General features: G+C 35.1%; 2 protein-coding genes across 2 annotated transcripts in view; one reads left to right on the forward strand and one right to left on the reverse strand.

Annotated features, from left to right (window-relative positions):
• LOC111049870 (39S ribosomal protein L47, mitochondrial) overlaps positions 1 to 1,895 on the forward strand; it is a 15,849-nt gene extending 13,954 nt beyond the window's left edge. Inside the window, exons 5-6 of the mRNA XM_022336049.2 lie at positions 543 to 699; positions 1,650 to 1,895. Coding sequence (XP_022191741.2) covers positions 543 to 699; positions 1,650 to 1,797 — 305 coding nt within the window. The 3' untranslated portion in view covers positions 1,798 to 1,895. The remainder of the gene's footprint in view (positions 1 to 542; positions 700 to 1,649) is intronic.
• A 5,583-nt stretch (positions 1,896 to 7,478) lies between these two features.
• Positions 7,479 to 12,228, reverse strand: LOC111053515 (reactive oxygen species modulator 1). Its single transcript, XM_022340423.2, has 3 exons — positions 12,003 to 12,228; positions 8,257 to 8,388; positions 7,479 to 7,737 (listed from the first exon to the last, which is right to left on the reverse strand). Exons 2-3 carry the CDS (start codon positions 8,382 to 8,384, stop codon positions 7,629 to 7,631), a joined length of 237 nt encoding a protein of 78 aa, XP_022196115.1. The 5' UTR covers positions 8,385 to 8,388; positions 12,003 to 12,228; the 3' UTR covers positions 7,479 to 7,628.
• Between the last annotated feature and the right edge of the window lie 10,853 nt (positions 12,229 to 23,081).

Raw genomic sequence — 23,081 nt, forward strand, 5'->3', positions numbered from 1 at the left:
CTAAATACAAAACAAAAACAAAACAGTGCGTTTCTGGGTTGTTTTACGAATTATTCTCTGACTAATCCTTAAAAGTCTATATGGCTACTTGAAAATGCATCCCGTCAGGTGATAATTATAACTAATGTTATTCAGAGATCTGGAAGCCCTAGTATTTAATATACCGGTTCTTGGACATTTTTGCAAATAGATGTCTACAAAAATTGAGAAAGCCTTACCGTATTAAAGTATTTCAATAGATCTATTAGTGTTTCATGTTTATGTGGCAAAAACCTTGTTTTTATAGGCTTCACTATGTATTTTTTTCAGTGTTCAATTTGATTTTCGATATAAGAAAAAATCTCAACATTAATAATAAAAGGAATCTAACGTAATTGAGATTATAATATGATTATTGGTTATCTCATGACTGTTGACTAGAGTATTTAATTCGATTTATTCAAATTGATTGCTGCTGTAACATTCTAAATTTAAACTAATTTGGAAAAATCCTGGTGATGACTTGAGAAGATTTTGCATATGATAATTATTTTCATTTTTAGGGTTGCGAAATTTCTACAGAATGTTTGAACACATAGTTCCCAAGGAATTGAACGAAAAATACAAGGATCATATATTCTTCTACAGCTACAACGAGACTAAAAACTTTGTGAAGCTCTTTAGAGAAAAATTGTGGGTGAAGAAGAGGAGGTCTAAATTGTAAGTATTGAATCTATCTATCATATAACGAAAAGTAGTTTCCAAACTAGAAAACACATCTCAACAATTAATGAAAAAATGGATTAAGTAGTACTCAGCATTAATTACATTATCCTTCACATTAACAGCTAGTTTCGAAATTGCATATTTTGAAGTGCCGTAATGAAATATTTTTCTACTGTTATTCTATTCATATTCATTTATAGATGTTTTCTCGAAGAGATCCATCTTTGGAAAATTAATGCTCCTTTTTCCTAGGATTTCAAATAATTCAATCCTCCAAATCCAGCTTGAACAATTGGTAGTATATCGTAATAATTTAGCTCAATTGGAAATGATTCGTCCAAAAATATTTATATTATAAAAATAAAGCTGCAAAAATCATTGTTTGGCAAATTCGTGGTTTTGATGAAAAATAAATTTCTCTTCCTTCATAACTACGATAATGCCTAGAATATTATTGTTTGTTAAATCAAATTTAATGCTATTACAATTCAACCATCAATTCTAATTTACTATAGTGTGGTCCACGTTATAATGGCAGTGGAGAAAAATATCAGAACAAATTTGCCGATCCTCTGTCTTGTCAATGCCTTCTATGGAGAGTAGCTGATCCCTCGTTTATTGATGTGTAATATTAACTGTTAATTCTCATTTAAAATAATCAATTATATTTTATCAAGCAATAAATTATATTTTTCAATGATTTCATAATCAAAATATTTTGTTAATTATATTTCTACGTTGTTTAATACGATCTGGCAACAGAGCAAAGCGAGAATGAGATAGCGCTATCAGCTTTGTTGAATGATAGACAAGGATAGCAATACAATTGCTAATAAAACTCTGCCAATATAACGTTGACCTCACTGAAGATTAATGTGGTAACTAATTGTTCAGGTTCACTAACTAATTATTTTTTTTTAATGGCTTCATTTGATTATTTACAGGCAAGAAAGAAGATACATCTTGCAGCTGTTCAAGCGATTTCCCAACGTTGATAAAAGCTACTTGAAAGAATTATATCCAGATCAAGATATTGAAAAACTACGACAAAGTAAGTTAACAGCCAGTCACTTACAGCAAAAGGCGAACTGAACGTGGCATTTAGTTGAATATTTTGTTAATCAATTTTATTGTAGAATTTTCACAATTTCAATTACTGTATTGTAAACAATAAAACAAATTATTTATGATGCCTTATCTTCATCATTCGCTCGAGTGATCGATTGAAGTCATTACTGCTAATATTATAAGTCAAGTTTTTATCTTTTTTTTATGAAAGTGGGTAGTTCGAAACCCACCTTATAGCCCTTTCGTACACATTTTTAGACAAACTCTAGTTTGCAAATGTTCAAAGTTTTTCTTTAGATTATGATTTCCTCAAGAATCTGTGGAATACAGCCAAAAATACTGTAAATTATGCAGCTATGTTGGAGGAGAGCAGCTAGTCACAAACATGTTGATTGTGTTGTATGTCTTCAACTAATGTTATATTTTCCAGACAAAAGAAGTAAGCATTTTACACCCATTCATTAATTTTATAGCTTGAGACCTCTGAGAAAAATTAGGCCCGCCGCAAAATACATCCACGCAAAATAGAAATAGGCCCACGCTTATCCACGTTCAAGGTCAATAATTGAACTCACACCTCACACGCTGGGCTGGGTATCCATCTCTGAAATAGACTGATGAACAAAGCAGCTGATTGTCTTTAAAAAGACGTTAACCAGACTGACACAAACCACTCTCTGTCTCAGACAGCACCGCATCGCGCATGCGTTAGCAACGGGTTTTTCCCGTTCCATTCAGTCAGATCTTTGAATGTAACGTTCTTTGTGATGATGGTTACCGAGCACTGTAACTGGAGCCAATCGTCATTCTATTTGATGAAGATATTATTATCCAATGATGATTAATCATTAAATTCAATATAGTAATCAATATATTATCATTTTATTTAATAAAAGAAAGAGTACTTTTGAAAAATATGATTAATAAAATATAACAGTTGATATTTAACTGATCTTAAAAAACACTATAACTAAGTCAGCATATTGTCATTTCAAAACAAAAACCGAACCCTCAACCTCCCCTTTTACATTTAAAACATCAATAAACATGACTATTTGAAAAACCTCTATTCCCTTCCAGCATATTGCAATTTCAAAGCCAAATCCTAACCTATCTTTCCACCTTTGAAATATCAAAAAGCATTATTCTACCTGGACCCTAGCCCTTTCTAGCATATTGCAATTTAAAAGCAAAAACCTAACCTAACCTTATGGAACATTATTAAATATAATCCAAAAAAACCTAACCCCCAACCCCTTCACATTTAATAATTTAGATTTCAAAGCTAAATCCTAACCCCCTAACCTATCCTTTCACATTTGAAACATCAAAAAACATAGCTCTAACTGCACCCTAGCCCCTTCTAGCATATTGCAATTTCAAAGCAAAAACCTAACCTATCCTAATAACACATTATTAAATATAACCTAAATAAAACCTAACCTCTAACCCTTCTACATTTAATACTTTAGATTTATTTGTCATCTTTAGAACAAAACATAAACATGTGGTTCATTTCATGAACATGTTCACAAACATGTGATTCAAAGCAAAATCCTAACCCCCTAACCTATCCTTTTACCTTTGAAACAGAGAAAACTCCTGCTAATTCTGTGCTTTGAAACATCAAAAAACATAACTCCACCTAGACCCTAGCCCCTTCTAGCATATTGCAATTTTAAAGCAAAAACCTAACCTATCCTAATAAAACATTATTAAATATAACCTAAATAAAAACTAACCCCTAACTCTTTCACATTTGTTGAACGAGACAAGGATAGCAACACCATTGCAAATCGTACACTACCATTATAACGTGGACCTCACTATAGATACTCAAAGAGTACTTTTGATTAACTATGTTATAACTGTGACTGTTGCTGGCCGTTACTCTGTTTCTGAGACAAAGAGAAGCTCCTAGACTGACTAGACAAAACGAGCAGAGTAGTTGACGGCACATGCGCTAGTTGTAGGCATGCGCAGTACAACGAACATTTGACCCATGCTCCATGAAACCTGCGAACTTCTTTCAAAACTTTTTTCAAAAACGTATTTACAAAACTTCCCACGGCGTGGGTTGGAGTGGCGTGGGTCTACTTTGCGGCTGGCCTTATTAAAGTTCTCCACAACTTTCAGAGCTAGGGAATACGTCAGCTTACTAACTTCAAAATTAACTGATGGCATGAAAATTAAAGCCTTTTACCACAACGTAAAGAACAAAAAGTTCTTCTTCATTCTTTGCTTGTATACAAAGACGCGAGACAAGAGCGAGAACTTTAATGATGGCATTAAAATTATCCCGCTCTGGTCATCGTCCCGCATTTATCCTGCGTCAGTGTGTTCAAGGCTTTAGACTGCACTCACAACGGATGCGTCTACACGTTGGACATATTGTCCATTTTTATTCAGATGCTCAAGTCGAACGCTCAAAACCTTTGATTTTGGGCGTATTTAGGGAAGATTATTGAATCTTTCATCAAGTGTCAAAAGGTTCAACCGAGCATGCCTGCCAAATTTCAATGTTTGGTTTGGTATTTCAGCCCTATCATATGAACTGTAGAAGTAGGAAATGGAGAAAAATTTATTAGGGTACAAACACACTGAAAGCAGAGCGTGGCGTGGCGTTCTAGAGCGGAGCGTGGCGTGGTCAGAGCGTTCATGATACACACAAGAAGCGTCTGAGCGTCAAGCGGCAAGGGCCTAGAAAATGGCGTTGTCTAGTTTGCAGACATTAATTGTGAGAATAATTACGTAAAGCAGTGGTTCTCAAAGTGTGGAGCGCGACGAATGCTCAGGGGGGGGGCGCAAAGCTTGGTTGGAAAATGTTTTAAATTTACTTCTAAAATAATTACGATAAGCAATCTTTCTATTTTTAAAATTAAATGTGAGTAGTTTTTACTCATAAAATATTTATATCAACCGTATTGTCAAATTCAAATTCTCAATCAATAAGTGCTCCCTCAACATGATAGAAAAAGAAAACCTCATTGATCTCCAAGGTGACTTTGCGCTTAAAATGAAGTTTGAAGAATATTTTCTTACATCTTTCTGGATTGGTGTGCAAAAGGAACACCCAATTTTTAGTAAAAAGGCATTGAGTATATAGACTCCTTTTGCTACAATTTATCCATGTGAAACTGGGTTTTCTGTTGCCATGAAAAGTGAATATAGATCAAGACTGGATGTGACCCAGGAACTTAGAGTAGCGTTTTCGGAGCTGACACCTCGTTTCAACAAACTCTGTGCGAAAAAAACAAGCTCATCCTTCACACTAACACTCTTTGTATTGTTAATTTCTATGAGAAACAAAAATAACAACAACCGTATGTACTATAGTACCTGAATAAAATTATACTTTATTGTTTGTATAGAATTTTTTGTTTTATAATGATTGGAACTATTGCAGCATTGGGTTATGTATAGAATGTGCAAAACTCAACTAAATAAATATTGAGTATAAAATATGTAGGTATATACGTACTTATACGTATATGTACAACATGTATAGTATAGTAGTCTATGCTTATACATGTAGGGGATCCGGCTTACAGTTGAATTATGCAGGGGGGCTTGAAGTAAAAAGTTTGAGAACCACTGACGTAAAGTATAGGATATTACCTAAGACACAGTGTGTTCAGCACGGGAAAAAATATGGACAAAATTTCCTCCACAACATTTACTATAGGTGGTGGGAGAATTGATGAATTTTTAAAATTTCATAGAAATATGAATGAAATGCATTAGAAATCCTTACTTTTGTTTTCAAAGTGTAATAGATGAGTTTTCTCTTTTGAATAATCAAATAATACACATTACAGGGGAATTTGGGCAAACATGAAATATACTAGTGTGCTAGATGGTGGGAAAATGTAGTAGAACAAGTGCATTATTATGTACAAGAATAGACCATTAGTAAGTACATTAGTAGGGCACTCGCACTTCGACGCTCCGCTCGTAGACGCTCCAAAAAACAAACCAGCTTGTTCCAAAGTTTGACATCAGGCTCCGCTCCGCTCTGCGAGTAGACGCTTCCAGTGTGTTTTAGCTCATTAACATGATACTGTTCACGATGCTCCTCAACGCCACGCCACGCTCCGCTTCCAGTGTGTTTGTACCCTTAGAGTGTGATGTCTTACCCCTCTTCCCTAGAATTAAATCGTGAAACTATATTATGCTGAAACCTAGTAATAAAACCACCTAACTTGGTTAAAATCAAGTGATGCGAAAAATAAGTCAATTAAGATTAATTTTTCAAGAGTACCGCCGCAACTGACAAAGGATCCGTGTGGGCTCTCTGGTTGAGAACCGCTGCACTTCAATATGTAATAAATAAAAAACTTTTCTGTGATCTAGATTAACACACAAAAAATAAAGATCGATTTCTAGAAACTTGAATGAGCCTGCAATTTACAACGTGGTTGCCAGTTGGGGTAACTAATATCTATCGAATGAAATTCTCGATTAAATTCTGAGTTAAGAGCCTTCTTGAATGATTAGAAAGGTTACACAGAAGACCTTATTTCTTGTCAGTTTCTGACTATCCATTAATTTGTAGACTTGCTTATTGTCATTTTACTTCTCTTGACTTGTTCCCTTATGGGCCTGCCCTGGTGGTATGTCTATGTTATGAACAGAAACCATTATTATTGTTATTATTTTCATTACTGATAGTAACTTATTATTATTACCTTATACAGAGCCCGGCATAAATACCTGACGTTTTTTGAGGGATAATAACTAAAGTGTGTTTCGTACAATTAAATCATAGAATATATCAAAGTAAAGATCGAATTTTGCAATTTATAGTGAATACTATAAATTATATACACATACAATTTATACATAGATTACTCACAAAGTTTTTTATTTGTAGATTATGTCATCCAAATGATTTCCGTTACTTTTCACACACTCAAACTAATTCTAAATTTCGCCTATGCTCGCTCAATCATCACTTGTGGAGCTTCAATTTCTCGTTGAATGACTTCCTTTAGTTCTGTGGATTATTGGCTGCTCGATAACAGTAATTTTGTTTATTCACAAATCCCGAAAAATTAAAATGTTCCTCGTCACTTGAAAGAATAACGGAATCCTGGTGGACATTTTCGAAAATGAAAATGCAATGTGCCCAATAATTTGCTTTAAGTTGTTGCACGAACATTATTCTATACGGGTGGAATTTTAGGTCGGAATGAAGAATTCGTCGTACACTTCGATAAGAAAAGGCTAGAGCAACAACATATTTCGCTGCTGAACGTCGTGGAGATCGTGTAACAGCTACTCAGGCGTTCTCACGGTTCGTTTTTGTCCTGTCAGTTTCGTTTTAAAGCGGAAAACGTGTTCCTAAAATTCTTTACCCACAACAAGATCGTATTCCTACTGGAAACAGGCGCATGCCAATTTAAATTATTGAAATGTCTGCGACATAAACGCTGTGTTAAAATAACTGAGTTATTATTTTTAAAATATGCTTCATCACAATCGCTTGATGTTCACTTGACCACGACATACTTGGCTATTGGAATGATAAGAATAGACCTGTCGATGTACAACATTCCCGCCTTTTCAATGACAGTGGTTCAAACATAATAATTACTACAAAATCGTCAGATTAATATGCCGGTCCCTGTATAATCTTAGTATTATAGTAATATTATATCCTTCATTACTGATAGTAATTTGAATGAATAAATAAAAAAAGTTGATAAATTTTTACAGACAAATCGCAAAATAATTTATTTTTGTTTACATACTACAACTATTGACATTGTTTCATTGCTTTAAATGAAAAGAGATTGCATAATAAAAAATTATTTACATTTATTTAAATATTGTTAAATTTGTAATAGATAAAGTCAACATCTAATGCCACTGCCTATGGCCATGAATGTGCCAAACGTTCCACCAGTGGACATCATTGTCTTGCCCATGTTGTTCACCAATTCACGACCTCTTAGTCCAGCCCTGAAAAATATTTCCCATACAGATATAAATTACTACACTAATAAAAATATTACTCTATTAATAAGAACCCACTCTTTTAACTATGCTACTGTTTCAACGTTGGCAACTATAATAATTATTGTACCTTCGGCTTAAATTCATACTTCCCAGGTCCCAGCCACATCAAGAAGCAACACTTTAAACTATGTTACAGTTTCAATGCCTCGAAACTATTATGCTTGTATCTCATACTACCAGCCATGTTACTTGATATACGTTTATGGTACTTTTTGTCATGGAAAACTTTCATCGATATAAATTGGCAGTTCATGCTGAAATATAAACGTTGTAAGGCCCAATGACGGCTAAAATATACATCAGGCAAAATGGCACCTTCCCACCAACAAACAAAAGAGCCATAGAAATATCAATTTTCTTAAGCCTTGTTTCTTATTGATTTGTTGTTCTAACCCCTGTTAAAATGAACATTTTATTCGAGGGAGAGGTATAATAATTATAATGCAGTTATTAATTGATTACCTTAGAGCTCCAAATCCACCAAAGATTCCTCCAGTTGCCATACCGACACAGAATCCTAACAGAAATCCAATTTTTATCTTATCGAAACAAGAGGGTCCTCCTGTTTGATATCCGACGGGGGCTGGCATTTTTCTAGAATAAAAATCAAAAGGCAATAGTGAGTATACCTAAGTTACATGAACCTATGAAGAAATGACGTAAAATTGAACATTTTAGAGGTAAGTTGCAATTAATTTTTTCAAGTGGCTATTAAAAATATTCGGGCACTAGAGAAGACTCATATACTATTGCACTTATGAAAAAATAATACATTAAAAAAATAACAAAGATGATTAAAAATACATTATATAGGCTAAAACCTAGTATAGCCATCAATACTAAATAATTCATATAAGAACAAGAACCATATAATTCATATATTAGGTTTAGATCAAATAGATAACTTAAGATAATCATTACTTATACTTAATACAAACTATTATGACAAATATTATTGATTTTACAGTTGAACATATATAAAAAAGAAGCATGGAAGTTAAACATAAAATATTTTTTCCTACAGTTACCTTGAAAAGTGACCATTCCTGCACTGATTACAGAACGCAAAGAATCACTTTTCCGCTCTAGTGCGCAAAGTATTACTTTGCGTTGTCTTAATACTTTGCGTATTATCTTGCAGCCATCCCAATCAGCTGTTGACATTGTTGGCTTGTATTTTGAATGCGAATTCGTTCTATCTATATTTTTTATGATTTTCAAATAAATAAAAATGAGAACTCAATAAATTATAGGCTACATTTCTAATATTATTAATTATTCATTATTTCAAATAATATTTTTTCATTCATAAATTGATTGGTTGAAAAATTATTTAGAAATTAAGATTTACTCAAAAGTATTCAAATTAATTTGAATAAATTATGGATTATTAATTTTCAATTGGATTATCAAGTTTAAAATAAATTAAAGTTGTTATTAATAACAAAATTATACAGACAAACATTTGATGGATTTCAGCCATCATTTTACCCATAATCAACCACTTTTCATATTCAATGGTAACTGTAGGAAAAATTTGATGTGAAATACGTGCGCAAAGTTCCTCTGCTAAATAAATAAATAATAAATATTCTTATAAATACTCTTGCTGCACTCAAGAAACCATTCCGCCCGAGCCATAGGCTGTAAGCGTTTCTTTAGGTGCAGCAAACTGTCACTAGTTGCACAAATAACTATTTCCTCTACCTTCTGTCTAAAGTGCTTACTTTACTCCCTGAAACGTAATACTAAAGTGTCACTTTTTCGCTCTCGGTAGTAAAAAATAGAAAAACTCCCTAGAGAGGAAAAGTGACTCCATTTAAATAACATGGGAAGCATCTCTATTTTAAAAACTTACATTGTAATAGGCTAGAAGGTCTAAGCTCAGATGAGGAAGCATATAGAGTAGTCATTAAACCAACTAAATTCAATACCTCAACCAGACATTCGATCAATATATGAAATTTACGTGTGTATGCTAAAATTATGACAAACTTCATATCACTATACTAAAAAAATGTAAATTTTTTATTCCATGTTATTCAAAATACAAGCCAACGAATATTCCTCATCAACTAATTAAATTTGAAACGGGAACTTCATCATAGCTGTAGTTGTGGCGGCCATTGTTGTTACAACTTTTGCCGCTAGATAGTGCTGTCGAGGGGAACTGTGATTTCAAGCCAGCTGTTTCTGTTTACTTTTTATGTTGTAAAATATTGTTTGGTCATGTACGTTTTTAAAAATTATTTTATTTGAAGTTTTTATGGAAATGTAGGTGGAGGAAAAATGTTGTGTATGTGTATATCATGAGTGAAAAATATTTTCCTCCCTCAGGAAAATTGTTGCCCTCGGCTTCGCCTCGGGCTTCAAACTTTTCCCTCAGGGAGAAAAAACAGTAATTTTCACTCTAGATATAACTATTTTTATGGTTATGTTCATTCATCTTTTAAATGAGTGGGAAAAAATTATGCGCGTCTATCCAGCTTGTATAATGAGCCTTATGCCGCATCTACATATTGGCCCAGAGAAGTCTAACGTCGGCCAGCGCCAATGTGTGGATGGGTGGTTTGCCAGCGTTGGCCTTCATTGGCCATCAATCTGATTTCGTCCGAGCGGAGACCAATGCATGCTGTTTAGTCGTCTGCTCTCGTGTACTGTGTAATTGAGTTATGATTCTTGAGTTTTCTATGATTTGTTATCCTATTAGATTAAGCGAGCAATTTCTGTATTTTTATATCTGGTTATTTATGTTCAACGGATCTAACGATTTTCACGAAATTTGGAACATAGTAGGTTTATGATATAAAAATTTGATTGCACAAGGTCTCATCCTTGGGAAAACTCGCTGAACGACATTAAAAGGATAATACATCCTTGGCTGAAACAGCTGAGACTTTCATCGTCGAAAATCAAAATACCGCATCCCCGAAATTCATAAGCTGACGTATAGCCAGCTGTAAAATAAATAAACACGATCATTTTAGAAAATTGTGTTCTGTTTATCAATAAATAGAAATAACGAGCGAAGCTTGGTGCCCCGATATTTAATTGTTATTGTGTTATTTTTTCATTATTTTTTTAGTTCCTATTGTGTTCCTTCTAGTTGATATTTTCAACTTCCAACTCCATTTTTCATTTGCCATTTTGAATGCGAGCGCTTGCCAACGTTGGCTTCCGCTGGCCTTGATGAGGCACGCAGTATGTATGGCAAGATAAACGCGGCTAAGCTTACCAAGCTGGGCCAATATGTGGACTAGGCATTAGCACTCACAAGTACTATGTCAACAAAACAAACACTGATAACAGTTAGAAATTATTCTGTAATAGAACTGTAGTAATTGTAAGGTTTACGTTATTATGGCAGTATTTGATTAACATTGATGTTGCTTTCCCTCTTTATTATTCAAAAATCAGCGTTACCTTTTCAAGCTCTACAACGTTGCCAGATCGTGTTTCAACAATGTATACATATAATTAACAAAATATGAAATCTCAATTATGAAAATGTATTTGCTTTAACTTAGTATTTGAAAAATATTTTTTCATGACAATTAAAATATAATTAATTTTTCTAAACAGGAATAAACTAATATTTCATCCGATATACCGAAATCCGCTATTCGCTATAGAAGGCAGTGGCAAGAAGAGAATTGACAACGCTGTTTTCCTATCTCTCCCCACTGCCTTTATAACGTGAACTTTACTATTATAGCATGTTCAAATATTTATTGAATGCGGCATACTAAAAAATTAAAGATTTTGTTTTTAGAGTTAATATCTAGCAAGTAGGTAGCTACAAGTCAAATTCTTGTGTCATCCTTAAAAAGTTGTGATTTATTTTCCATTATGAAAGTATAAAAATTTTATCTTTGTAAGTAATTCCACAATAAAATTGTAAATAAATTGCAAAATATTTCACTTATTTAAAATATTATTTCATAATTATATATTATCACGAATAGATTCTTTAGAATATAGGCCGCGGTATTGACTACGTGCTATTTCAATTCCGCCGCGGCCCATATTCTAAAGAGCCTTTTAGATTGATTAACAATGTATGGCCTTTATAATTTATAACAATAAATTAATATACAATCATATATTTTATAATTTTAAATAATAACAAAACTTCAATACAAACATATAAGTTTACAGTGCCTAAAATACATTTTTTAAAAATACTTTTTCTAAGCAAGAGTACTCACGGTTTTTGACTTGAAATTTTTCAAAAACAAATAACACTTTATTTCAGTCCTTTTTTGTCATCCCAATAATTACAAAATTTTATATAAATCTACTATTTTATATTATAAGCATAACCTAACAAATAATAGTGTTTTTCTATCTTGCTTTCTCCTTCTTCGATTTTTATTCAATCAGCTGATAACATTCCAGGTCAACCAACCTTCTGTGATAAACCTGTATTTAATCACTGGTCTTGACTGACTCGCAAAAGACCCCATACTCTGAAGAGAAAATTGCTTGATTTTAAAATGACTCATATTATACTAAACTTATTCGATAAGTAATTTGGTGCTGGTAAGGTTTGCCTTGAAATTAACGATAGCTCGTAATCATGAAAAAGCATAGAAATTGTGTTTCTCCAACAAAAAGTTTCGCCACACAACCAACTGAGCGATACCTGTTTTAGAGAATTTCAACATGACTTACCGTACAACTGTTTTCAGGCACCGAGGAACAACGGTTTACTGTGTCTACCTGAAACACAAGAATAACTGAGAAAATAACTCAAGATATTGCGATTTTAATCCTGTTGTCTAAGGCCACTCCTATTTTTTATTATTATAACTACCTTATTTTACTCCATGATGGTAAAGGCTGAATAAAATCTTCTACAAATTCCTCCCTATTTGATACATTAGCCCCACCCCCCAGTTATTCAAAATGTTCTATATATGACCGGCGATCGCAGGGCAGATTTTGTCAGAAAGTGAAATAAAAAACAAATTTGACATACGGTATTTTATTAACTTAACTGAGATGGCTGTAGATAGCTTGTGCATGTGGTTCTGCGGCTCAACTATATCATCATCAGTCCAGCAAGGACATTCGGTATGGAATGGAACATTTTCAAAATTGTTCAACTTTAGGTCACCTAGGCTGAGAATGACAATAAAACTGACTTTAATAATGTACCTTTAGCCTTGGCCGGTACTACCATCGAAAGATGGTCAAGCTCTTGGGTTTCCACCTGGTCACAAAACTACTGTAAAATCTGACAAAGCATTTATTGGAACGGTTCCACTTGTTACTCGTTCCGCTACTACGTAGACATCATGTTGTCATTTTGTGCGTCTGCGCTGTCCGGTGACGTCACAGTCGGTTCTTCGACACTGCTTTAGTCAAATTGGTTTTCTATACTTCTATTCGTACCTTTTTCGTCGGATTATTTGCCGTTGCAATTTTAATATTTTTACTATTCGATTTTTTGGAATTTTATCTTGTCTTTAGGCATCTTACTTTCTAGATATTTGCCACTTTTTCACCAAACGTTTGTAGACGTTTCACATATGTGGCTGTCATTTCCGCCTTCCCCTTTTTGTTACTAGCGCGTTTAGCTTGTTTGTTGTCTTTCAATGGTTCCTAGTCGGTGTGTGCATCCTGCGCCCGGTCTAAACTTTTCATCTGAATTCATCAGACCTACGAAACGTTTTTAAAAGTGAATTATTCTTCAAATTAATTCGTTTGTTCTATTCGTCAAGTGTGATTCAATTATTCATTGATTTCTTCACTCATTTACTCTGTTAAACCTTTGATAAACTTTGTCAAAAATTGCAACCTTGTGTGAGCGTTCATCGCTATTTATTTGATCTACAGAACGTTTTTAAAGTGTGAATTATTCTACAAATTAACTCATTTATTCTATTCTTCAATTGTGATTAAATTATTCATTGATTGCTTCACATATTGCTTTGATAAACTTTGTCAAAAATTACAACCTCGTGTAGGCTTCAATTGCCATTCTTCTACAATTGGCTTCACCTCGTGAAACTCAAACTTTCAAGTTCATCATCTCTACCGTTTGGAAATCAATCCAAAAATTCCACAACTTGAAGATCGGATTATTCGTTTGGAATTCTACTTGCTCCTGCCTACATTTCCACTGGGGGATTCACCTGCTGTGGTAGACGGTTCCATGCTTGTCATCGCATGGCCAGATCACTTCATCGCTTGCTGATGTCCTGTTCTTGTGGGTATTGCAGAGTCATTGCCTGTCTGCCTGGCTGCATCTCCTCTTCAAAATTTTATTCAGGTCACGTAAATCGTTCTATTCAATTTTCATTTACGTAGCCTATGTATCATAATTGATTTATTAATGTCTATCTTGACATTCAATTCACTGAGGCCACCGACGCCTAATTATCGTTTGATTAATGTCTATCTTGACATTCAATTCACTGAGGCCACCGATGCCTACTATTTCATTGGATTTGACAGCTACCCTTGGCTTTACAAGTGATTCACTAAGGCCACCGACGCCTATTAATTCATTGTATTTAACAGCTACCCTTGGCTTTACAAGTGATTTTCTGAGGCCACTGACGCCTATATAATTGTATTCAATAGTAGCAACTATTAATTTATTGGATTTGACAGCTACCCTTGGCTTTACAAGTGATTTTCTGAGGCCACTGACGCCTACTTATCGTTCTATTGATGTCTTTCTTGACATGATTCACTAAGGCCACCGACGCCTACTATTTCATTGGATTTGACAGCTACCCTTGGCTTTACAAGTGATTTTCTGAGGCCACTGTCGCCTATTAATCGTTCTAATTGATGTCTATCTTGACACTCAATTCATTGAAGGCCCATGTCGCCTATATTCAACCTGGACAATCTTCACATTGTATTTATTAGCTACCCTTAGCTCTTAAGTGATATTTTAAGGCCAGTGATGCCTATTAATTTGTTTTATTAATGTCTATCTTGACATTCAATTCACTGAGGCCACCGACGCCCATTAATTCATTGGATTTGACAGCTACCCTTGGCTTTACAAGTGATTTTCTAAGGCCGCTGATGCCTAATTATCGTTCGATTGATGTCTATCTTGACATTCAAATCACTGAAGGCCTATGCCGCATATATTTTTGTGTATTTTACCTGTTGAGCATTATTTACAGCTTATTGTCATTTTTTAATCATTAATATTGTACCTCACAGCAATAACCTTCATTATAGCACTCAATTTATATTCATTTCAGGTATCATTAATACTACCTTTTCGATTATTGTCAGGCTTCAATGGTCATTAATGTCATTGACCTAATTTCATTTAAATTTTGTATTTCTCTACGTTTTTTCACATGTTGTAATTTACCCAAGATATTTGACTTAATCTACTTACAATTGTTTTGTATGTGGCCATCTGCCTATTATTACTTTATTGATCCCAAGAAATTTGACACAATTGTTTTTGTATGTGGCCATCTGCCTATTATTATCTTATTGATCCCAAGATATTTGACTCAATGTTTTTTGTATGTGGCCATCTGCCTATTATTATCTTATTATTATTAAATCTTATATTGTTGATTCATTTAGTCTTTTATTGGCATACTTACCACACTTCAAGCTATCAGTATTTTTATGCACAGAATTCAAAGATTTATTTGTAGGTATTTATACCAACTATCATTCACAGTCCACTGCCCTGACCTTGGATTCTGTCATAAAAATTGGTCCTCCGGGCCGGATTTTTTTGATCTAGTGTTACCTAGGATAATTGTTAATTTTTATTACCCATTGCTTGGTCCATTGAACCTTAGGGTTTCAGTGACCGTGTGCCTAATAGTCTAGCTTGACGCCAATGATTAGGTCCCACTCTAGAGTATATTTTATTCCATTGTACCTTTGTATGTTTATATTGTTTAATATTAAGCATTCACACACTTGTTTCAAATTTTTAGTACTGGCTGCAACTCAAAGCACGCTGCGACGTGTATGCACCAGCTATCAACTATCTTGTACCCTGAGAGACTGAACCGCACTGAACTGGTCACAGACGGCTATTGCGCATTGAGAAAACAACACACGGCAAACTACACCGCCTTGCGAGCTCGCTACTTGACTCGCCACACAGCAAGCTTGATACAACTTGCCTCAAACGCACAGGCGTGCCTCTCTGCGTACTGGACCAGCGCCCAAAGTTGCTTATTGGCGCAGCAATCACATTGCTACAGTGCAGCATCATTTCGTTCACTCAGGTTTTTCTGTTAGTTTTTAAGCATGTCCGATCATGAGGAAGATTCACTTCCTGAGCCTTCTGCTCTTTCCAATGCAAGAGACAATTTACACCACAAAATAGATTGGTTCATAACCAGCTATAGCGATTATGTTGTGGACACTGAAGCCACTTATTATCAATTGTTGACTGTCAAAAACGAACTAGGTTCACTTAGAATTAAGTATGATAAGATACATCAACAACTATGGAATTCAGAGTTGCAAGCACAAGACACTTCAACTCATTTTGAGATACTTAATAAGTTTATCTCCATTACCTCTAAGGCAAACGCTGCATTAACTGCTTTTGAAAGCAGACAATGCAACAATGAGGCCACTGCTGGTGCTTCCCAGCGGCCAACATCTCAAAACGCACATTTGGCAAATTTTCAGTTGCCTCAGATTCTGCTTCCATGCTTCAATGGGGAGCTTTCAAAATGGCAAGCATTCTCAAGTGCTTTTACTAATATTATTGGTAATCAAGATAATATTAATGATTCATTGAAATTTTTCTATCTTCGTCAATCACTCAGTGGTGAAGCTCTTGCTAGAGTGGAACACATTGAAGCTGACGAAAATGGTTTTCAGCTTGCATGGAACCTCTTAAGGGAGAGGTATGACAATAAGAGATTAATTGCTGCCAGGCACGTCACGGCAATTGAATCTCCACCTACCATAAAGCGTAACTGTCCACAATCATTACGGGCATTCATTGACTTTTGCAAGTCCCACATTACCGCGCTCGAAGCGCTTCAACTTGGAGTCCAAATCAAGGACTTATTGTACATGCACAAAATGTTGTTGCAGTTGGATACTGCTACTGTTCGAGAATGGGAAAAGAGTGTTGGTATACACGACATTCCCACCATTGATAAATTTTGGAATTTTTTGGAATCACAATGCAAAATCATGGAAGCTGTTGCTTCAAGCTCAGCTAACCATCATCAAGGAAATGTACAGCAAAGTACATCCAACTCGGTTGGTGCTCATAGCAAGCCAAAGTTCAATCAAATGTTCAAGCTAGGATGCAGGTTACTACCTCTTTTATGTCACCTTGTAGTTTTTGTAATTCTGTTGGTCATTTTCCAAATCGTTGTAATGAATTATTGAAGTTGCAGGTTACTGATCGTTGGAATGCTGTCCGTGACAAAAGGTTATGTTATAATTGCCTCAAGCCTTTCGCACCCAATCATGTTTGTTCGGACAAATCGTGTACACTTTGTGGCAAGAGTCACCACACTGTTCTTCATAGGTCGTATCCTCAATCACGAGACACTCAGCCTACTTCTAAGGATAAGGTAACTTCAAATGTTATTCATTCTCAATCTTTTGCTCCCTCCAAGGGTAAGAATGCTGTTTTGAATTCTGTCATGGTTCAGAATGTGGAAACAACTAAGCAAGCTGTTTCTCATGCAGAACAGCCTCAGAAGAACTCTCATGTCACAATGAGCTCCACTTCGTCTCTGTGTTTGCAACAGCAATCAACTGTCGCCTTGTTACCTACTGCTGAAGTTTTGGTTCAATCTTCTAGTGGGGAATTTATTAAAGCAACCGCGCTTTTAGATTCTTGCTCTGATTGTAATTTGATGTCAACTAGGTTGGCTGAAAAATTGTCACTTGCTGCTTTGTATTCTGACACTTTGATTCATAGTGTAGGTGAGAATAAGACCAAATCATCTATTTCTCATTCAGTTTGCTTGTCTTCATCTGATCGTTCGTGGTCGGTTGAAGAAAATTGTATTGTAGTTGATAGCATATCATCTAATGTTCCTAGTGTGAACATCGATCTTTCCAAAATTTCAATTCCCGTTGAACTCAAATTAGCGGATCCATTGTTTGATCAGCCTAAGCCTGTAGATTTGTTACTTGGTGCTGGCATATTTGCATCTGTTCTTCAGCCTGGTAAATTGTATCTAGCTCAAAACGCTCCCATCCTTCAGAAAACCAGTCTAGGTTGGGTCATATTTGGTTCTTGTAAAGCTATTCGTCCTATTGCAGCACCTCGTTCGTGCCTCCCCGCTTCACCTGTGGCCGCTCCCCATAGGGTCACATCAAATTTTCTAACTTCAAATGATGTCTCTCATCAGTTAGAGAAATCAGTTCAGGAAATCAGTTCTCAATCAGTTCAGGTATTAGCTACCACCTCTTCTCATAATGATGTTATTTCAGGTATAATCAATAGTTGCTCCACCTATCACAAAATCGTTCATACAACGGCGTATGTTCTACGGTTCATTCATAATTGTAGAAAACAAAATTCAGTCACTCCGCGCTTTGGTCAATTAACTATCTCTGAAATTTCAGAAGCTGAAAATTGTATCTTCAAATCTATTCAAGAAGAAGCTTTCTCTGCCGAACTTAAAGCATTGCGTCAAAATCAGGAGCTATTGCCTAATAGTTCTATTAAAGCCTTGTCACCATTCATTCACTCAGATTCTCTGCTCAGAGTTGGTGGACGTTTGCAAAATGCAAATGCTTCCTTTGATTACAAACATCAAATATTGTTGCCTAGCAATCAAAAATTCACTCGTGCATTGATTGTTGCTCACCATCGTCATCTAAGTCATGCTGGTGTGCAGGCCACCATGGCCAGTGTAAGACAACGATTTTGGTTTCCCTCCACCCGTCGCACCATCAAAAGTGTATTGCGGCATTGCATATTGTGTTTTCGCTTTTCGGCTCTTTGCTCTGAGCAAATCATGGGTAGTTTACCAGCGGCCCGCGTTCAGGCTAACTTTCCCTTTTATAACTGTGGTTTGGATTACGCAGGTCCTATTTCCATTCGTGTAGGCGGCTCCAAATCTCGTGCTTCTTATTTAACCACTCTTCAGAAAAAAGGCAAATGGTTAAACAATTATGAAAATTTGAAGGTCGGTACGGTTGTCATCTTGAAGGATCCTGGTTCCGCACAGTCCACTTGGAAGCTGGCGCGCATTACTGAAGTTCATCCCGGTAAGGACGACAAGGTTCGAGTTGTCACTGTTCTCACTCCCTCTGGCACTTTTAAGAGAGCTATTTTGAGTTTAGCACCTCTTCCCATTGATGAGGATTCTAGTTAATCCCCTTGCTCTTATGGTTCATGTTGTATTTTCAGGTTTCATTGTTTTTTCCCCTGGTTCTCACATGGGGCCCAGTTTTCAATTTCCAATTGCCTTGCCAGATTTTACATATTTCTTACTTTTTCTTATTGTGCCATATCCCCGTATGACACAAGGGGCCCAGTTTATGTAAAATCTGACAAAGCATTTATTGGAACGGTTCCACTTGTTACTCGTTCCTCTACTACGTAGACATCATGTTGTCATTTTGTGCGTCTGCGCTGTCCGGTGACGTCACAGTCGGTTCTTCGACACTGCTTTAGTCAAATTGGTTTTCTATACTTCTATTCGTACCTTTTTCGTCGGATTATTTGCCGTTGCAATTTTAATATTTTTACTATTCGATTTTTTGGAATTTTATCTTGTCTTTAGGCATCTTACTTTCTAGATATTTGCCACTTTTTCACCAAACGTTTGTAGACGTTTCACATATGTGGCTGTCATTTCCGCCTTCCCCTTTTTGTTACTAGCGCGTTTAGCTTGTTTGTTGTCTTTCAATGGTTCCTAGTCGGTGTGTGCATCCTGCGCCCGGTCTAAACTTTTCATCTGAATTCATCAGACCTACGAAACGTTTTTAAAAGTGAATTATTCTTCAAATTAATTCGTTTGTTCTATTCGTCAAGTGTGATTCAATTATTCATTGATTTCTTCACTCATTTACTCTGTTAAACCTTTGATAAACTTTGTCAAAAATTGCAACCTTGTGTGAGCGTTCATCGCTATTTATTTGATCTACAGAACGTTTTTAAAGTGTGAATTATTCTACAAATTAACTCATTTATTCTATTCTTCAATTGTGATTAAATTATTCATTGATTGCTTCACATATTGCTTTGATAAACTTTGTCAAAAATTACAACCTCGTGTAGGCTTCAATTGCCATTCTTCTACAATTGGCTTCACCTCGTGAAACTCAAACTTTCAAGTTCATCATCTCTACCGTTTGGAAATCAATCCAAAAACTCCACAACTTGAAGATCGGATTATTCGTTTGGAATTCTACTTGCTCCTGCCTACATTTCCACTGGGGGATTCACCTGCTGTGGTAGACGGTTCCATGCTTGTCATCGCATGGCCAGATCACTTCATCGCTTGCTGATGTCCTGTTCTTGTGGGTATTGCAGAGTCATTGCCTGTCTGCCTGGCTGCATCTCCTCTTCAAAATTTTATTCAGGTCACGTAAATCGTTCTATTCAATTTTCATTTACGTAGCCTATGTATCATAATTGATTTATTAATGTCTATCTTGACATTCAATTCACTGAGGCCACCGACGCCTAATTATCGTTTGATTAATGTCTATCTTGACATTCAATTCACTGAGGCCACCGATGCCTACTATTTCATTGGATTTGACAGCTACCCTTGGCTTTACAAGTGATTCACTAAGGCCACCGACGCCTATTAATTCATTGTATTTAACAGCTACCCTTGGCTTTACAAGTGATTTTCTGAGGCCACTGACGCCTATATAATTGTATTCAATAGTAGCAACTATTAATTTATTGGATTTGACAGCTACCCTTGGCTTTACAAGTGATTTTCTGAGGCCACTGACGCCTACTTATCGTTCTATTGATGTCTTTCTTGACATGATTCACTAAGGCCACCGACGCCTACTATTTCATTGGATTTGACAACTACCCTTGGCTTTACAAGTGATTTTCTGAGGCCACTGTCGCCTATTAATCGTTCTAATTGATGTCTATCTTGACACTCAATTCATTGAAGGCCCATGTCGCCTATATTCAACCTGGACAATCTTCACATTGTATTTATTAGCTATCCTTAGCTCTTAAGTGATATTTTAAGGCCAGTGATGCCTATTAATTTGTTTTATTAATGTCTATCTTGACATTCAATTCACTGAGGCCACCGACGCCCATTAATTCATTGGATTTGACAGCTACCCTTGGCTTTACAAGTGATTTTCTAAGGCCGCTGATGCCTAATTATCGTTCGATTGATGTCTATCTTGACATTCAAATCACTGAAGGCCTATGCCGCATATATTTTTGTGTATTTTACCTGTTGAGCATTATTTACAGCTTATTGTCATTTTTTAATCATTAATATTGTACCTCACAGCAATAACCTTCATTATAGCACTCAATTTATATTCATTTCAGGTATCATTAATACTACCTTTTCGATTATTGTCAGGCTTCAATGGTCATTAATGTCATTGACCTAATTTCATTTAAATTTTGTATTTCTCTACGTTTTTTCACATGTTGTAATTTACCCAAGATATTTGACTTAATCTACTTACAATTGTTTTTGTATGTGGCCATCTGCCTATTATTATTTTATTGATCCCAAGAAATTTGACACAATTGTTTTTGTATGTGGCCATCTGCCTATTATTATCTTATTGATCCCAAGATATTTGACTCAATGTTTTTTGTATGTGGCCATCTGCCTATTATTATCTTATTATTATTAAATCTTATATTGTTGATTCATTTAGTCTTTTATTGGCGTACTTACCACACTTCAAGCTATCAGTATTTTTATGCACAGAATTCAAAGATTTATTTGTAGGTATTTATACCAACTATCATTCACAGTCCACTGCCCTGACCTTGGATTCTGTCAACTACAGTGAACCGAGCGTACTGATAATGTCTGCAAGAAGTTATCCACCTGTTGCGCAGGTTCAAGTCTATATTGTTGGAGAAGCATCTTGTTTTCATCTAACATGGGCTCTGCCAGAGCAAACTGAGCATTCATTGATCTGCAGTTGTGATACTGTACCGTAAGCTATTCTGCTTTCTCAAAAGAAGGCTGTGAGTGATAACTTCAAGTGGCTTAGTAATTACTTAGTCATTATTATATCCATCAAACACCGGGCAAAATATAGTAAGTCATTTCAAATTTAATTAAAAAATATTTGAAATCTAAAGCCAGAATCGTGGTGGAATTTCTTACCTTAATGAAAACAGTTATCCTTCCTGCAGCCAAAGATTGATTATTTTCTAATACATTGATTGAGTATTGGGCAGTATGATCTAATTATAGCCTATAACAATGATTTTCCCAAATCCATTTAGTATATTATGGTCACGTTAGTAAAGACATGTTAGCTGCAAAGTGAAAAAAATGACCAACATTTTAGAGCATTCCTTAATACCGTACAGCGTACAGTATAATAATATCTCTTGACAAGTTGATGTTTATTACAATATTATGGAATAATATATTTAGTATTATGGTCACGTTTGTAAAGAGATGTGAGCTGCAAAGTGAAAAAAGACCAACATTTTAGAGCATTCCTTAATACCGTAGGCTACAGCGTACAATATAATACGGTATCTCATGACAAATTGATGTTTATTACACAACAAAAGCATGATTTCACTTTTTATATAATTCGTTCAAAGAAAAATATTTAGATACTGGCACTCCATCATTTATGACAAAATATGTTTACACCGATCATTGATTCTGGCTGAGATGTAACTGCAAAATAAAAAGTTGACAAACTATAAGCAGAGGAAACATTCATAATCTAGTATACTAATCTTTAGTATACAATCAATGATCGACTTTCACAGTCAATAATCACAGTAAATGTCGCTCTGTCAAGAGTAATGACTTTGTAAACTTATGCTCTTCAGGTGCCATTCACAAAGGATCAAAGGAGAATATTTCAGACTTTTAAATTATTCACAATTGAAAATAATATCAAGGTTTATTTTGTACATCAACTTTTCAAAACATAACAAGAGATTCAACAAACATGAAAGTATATCAATAAAATAATAATCATTAGGTACTCATCTTATACAATTTTTACAAAATATTACACCACAATATTGATTTAATGGTCAATGCGATAAAATCGTAAAAACAACATTGTTGTAGTTAACAACTCGACTTTTCAACTCTGTAGAGCTCAGATAATTATTTACTATTAAATAGTTATCTAAAATT

The sequence above is a fragment of the Nilaparvata lugens genome, chromosome 3 (genome assembly GCF_014356525.2).
Source record: "Nilaparvata lugens isolate BPH chromosome 3, ASM1435652v1, whole genome shotgun sequence".
Classification (NCBI taxonomy): domain Eukaryota; kingdom Metazoa; phylum Arthropoda; class Insecta; order Hemiptera; family Delphacidae; genus Nilaparvata; species Nilaparvata lugens.

What these genes read in the sequence shown, in the direction of transcription:
- LOC111053515 (XM_022340423.2), bottom strand. Translation starts at nt 8,384, where the DNA reads ATGCCAGCCCCCGTCGGATATCAAACAGGAGGACCCTCTTGTTTCGAT. An exon ending in GGTGGATTTGGAGCTCTAAG is followed by an intron (nt 7,738 to 8,256) that starts GTAATCAATTAA and finishes AATATTTTTCAG; the next exon opens with GGCTGGACTAAGAGGTCGTG.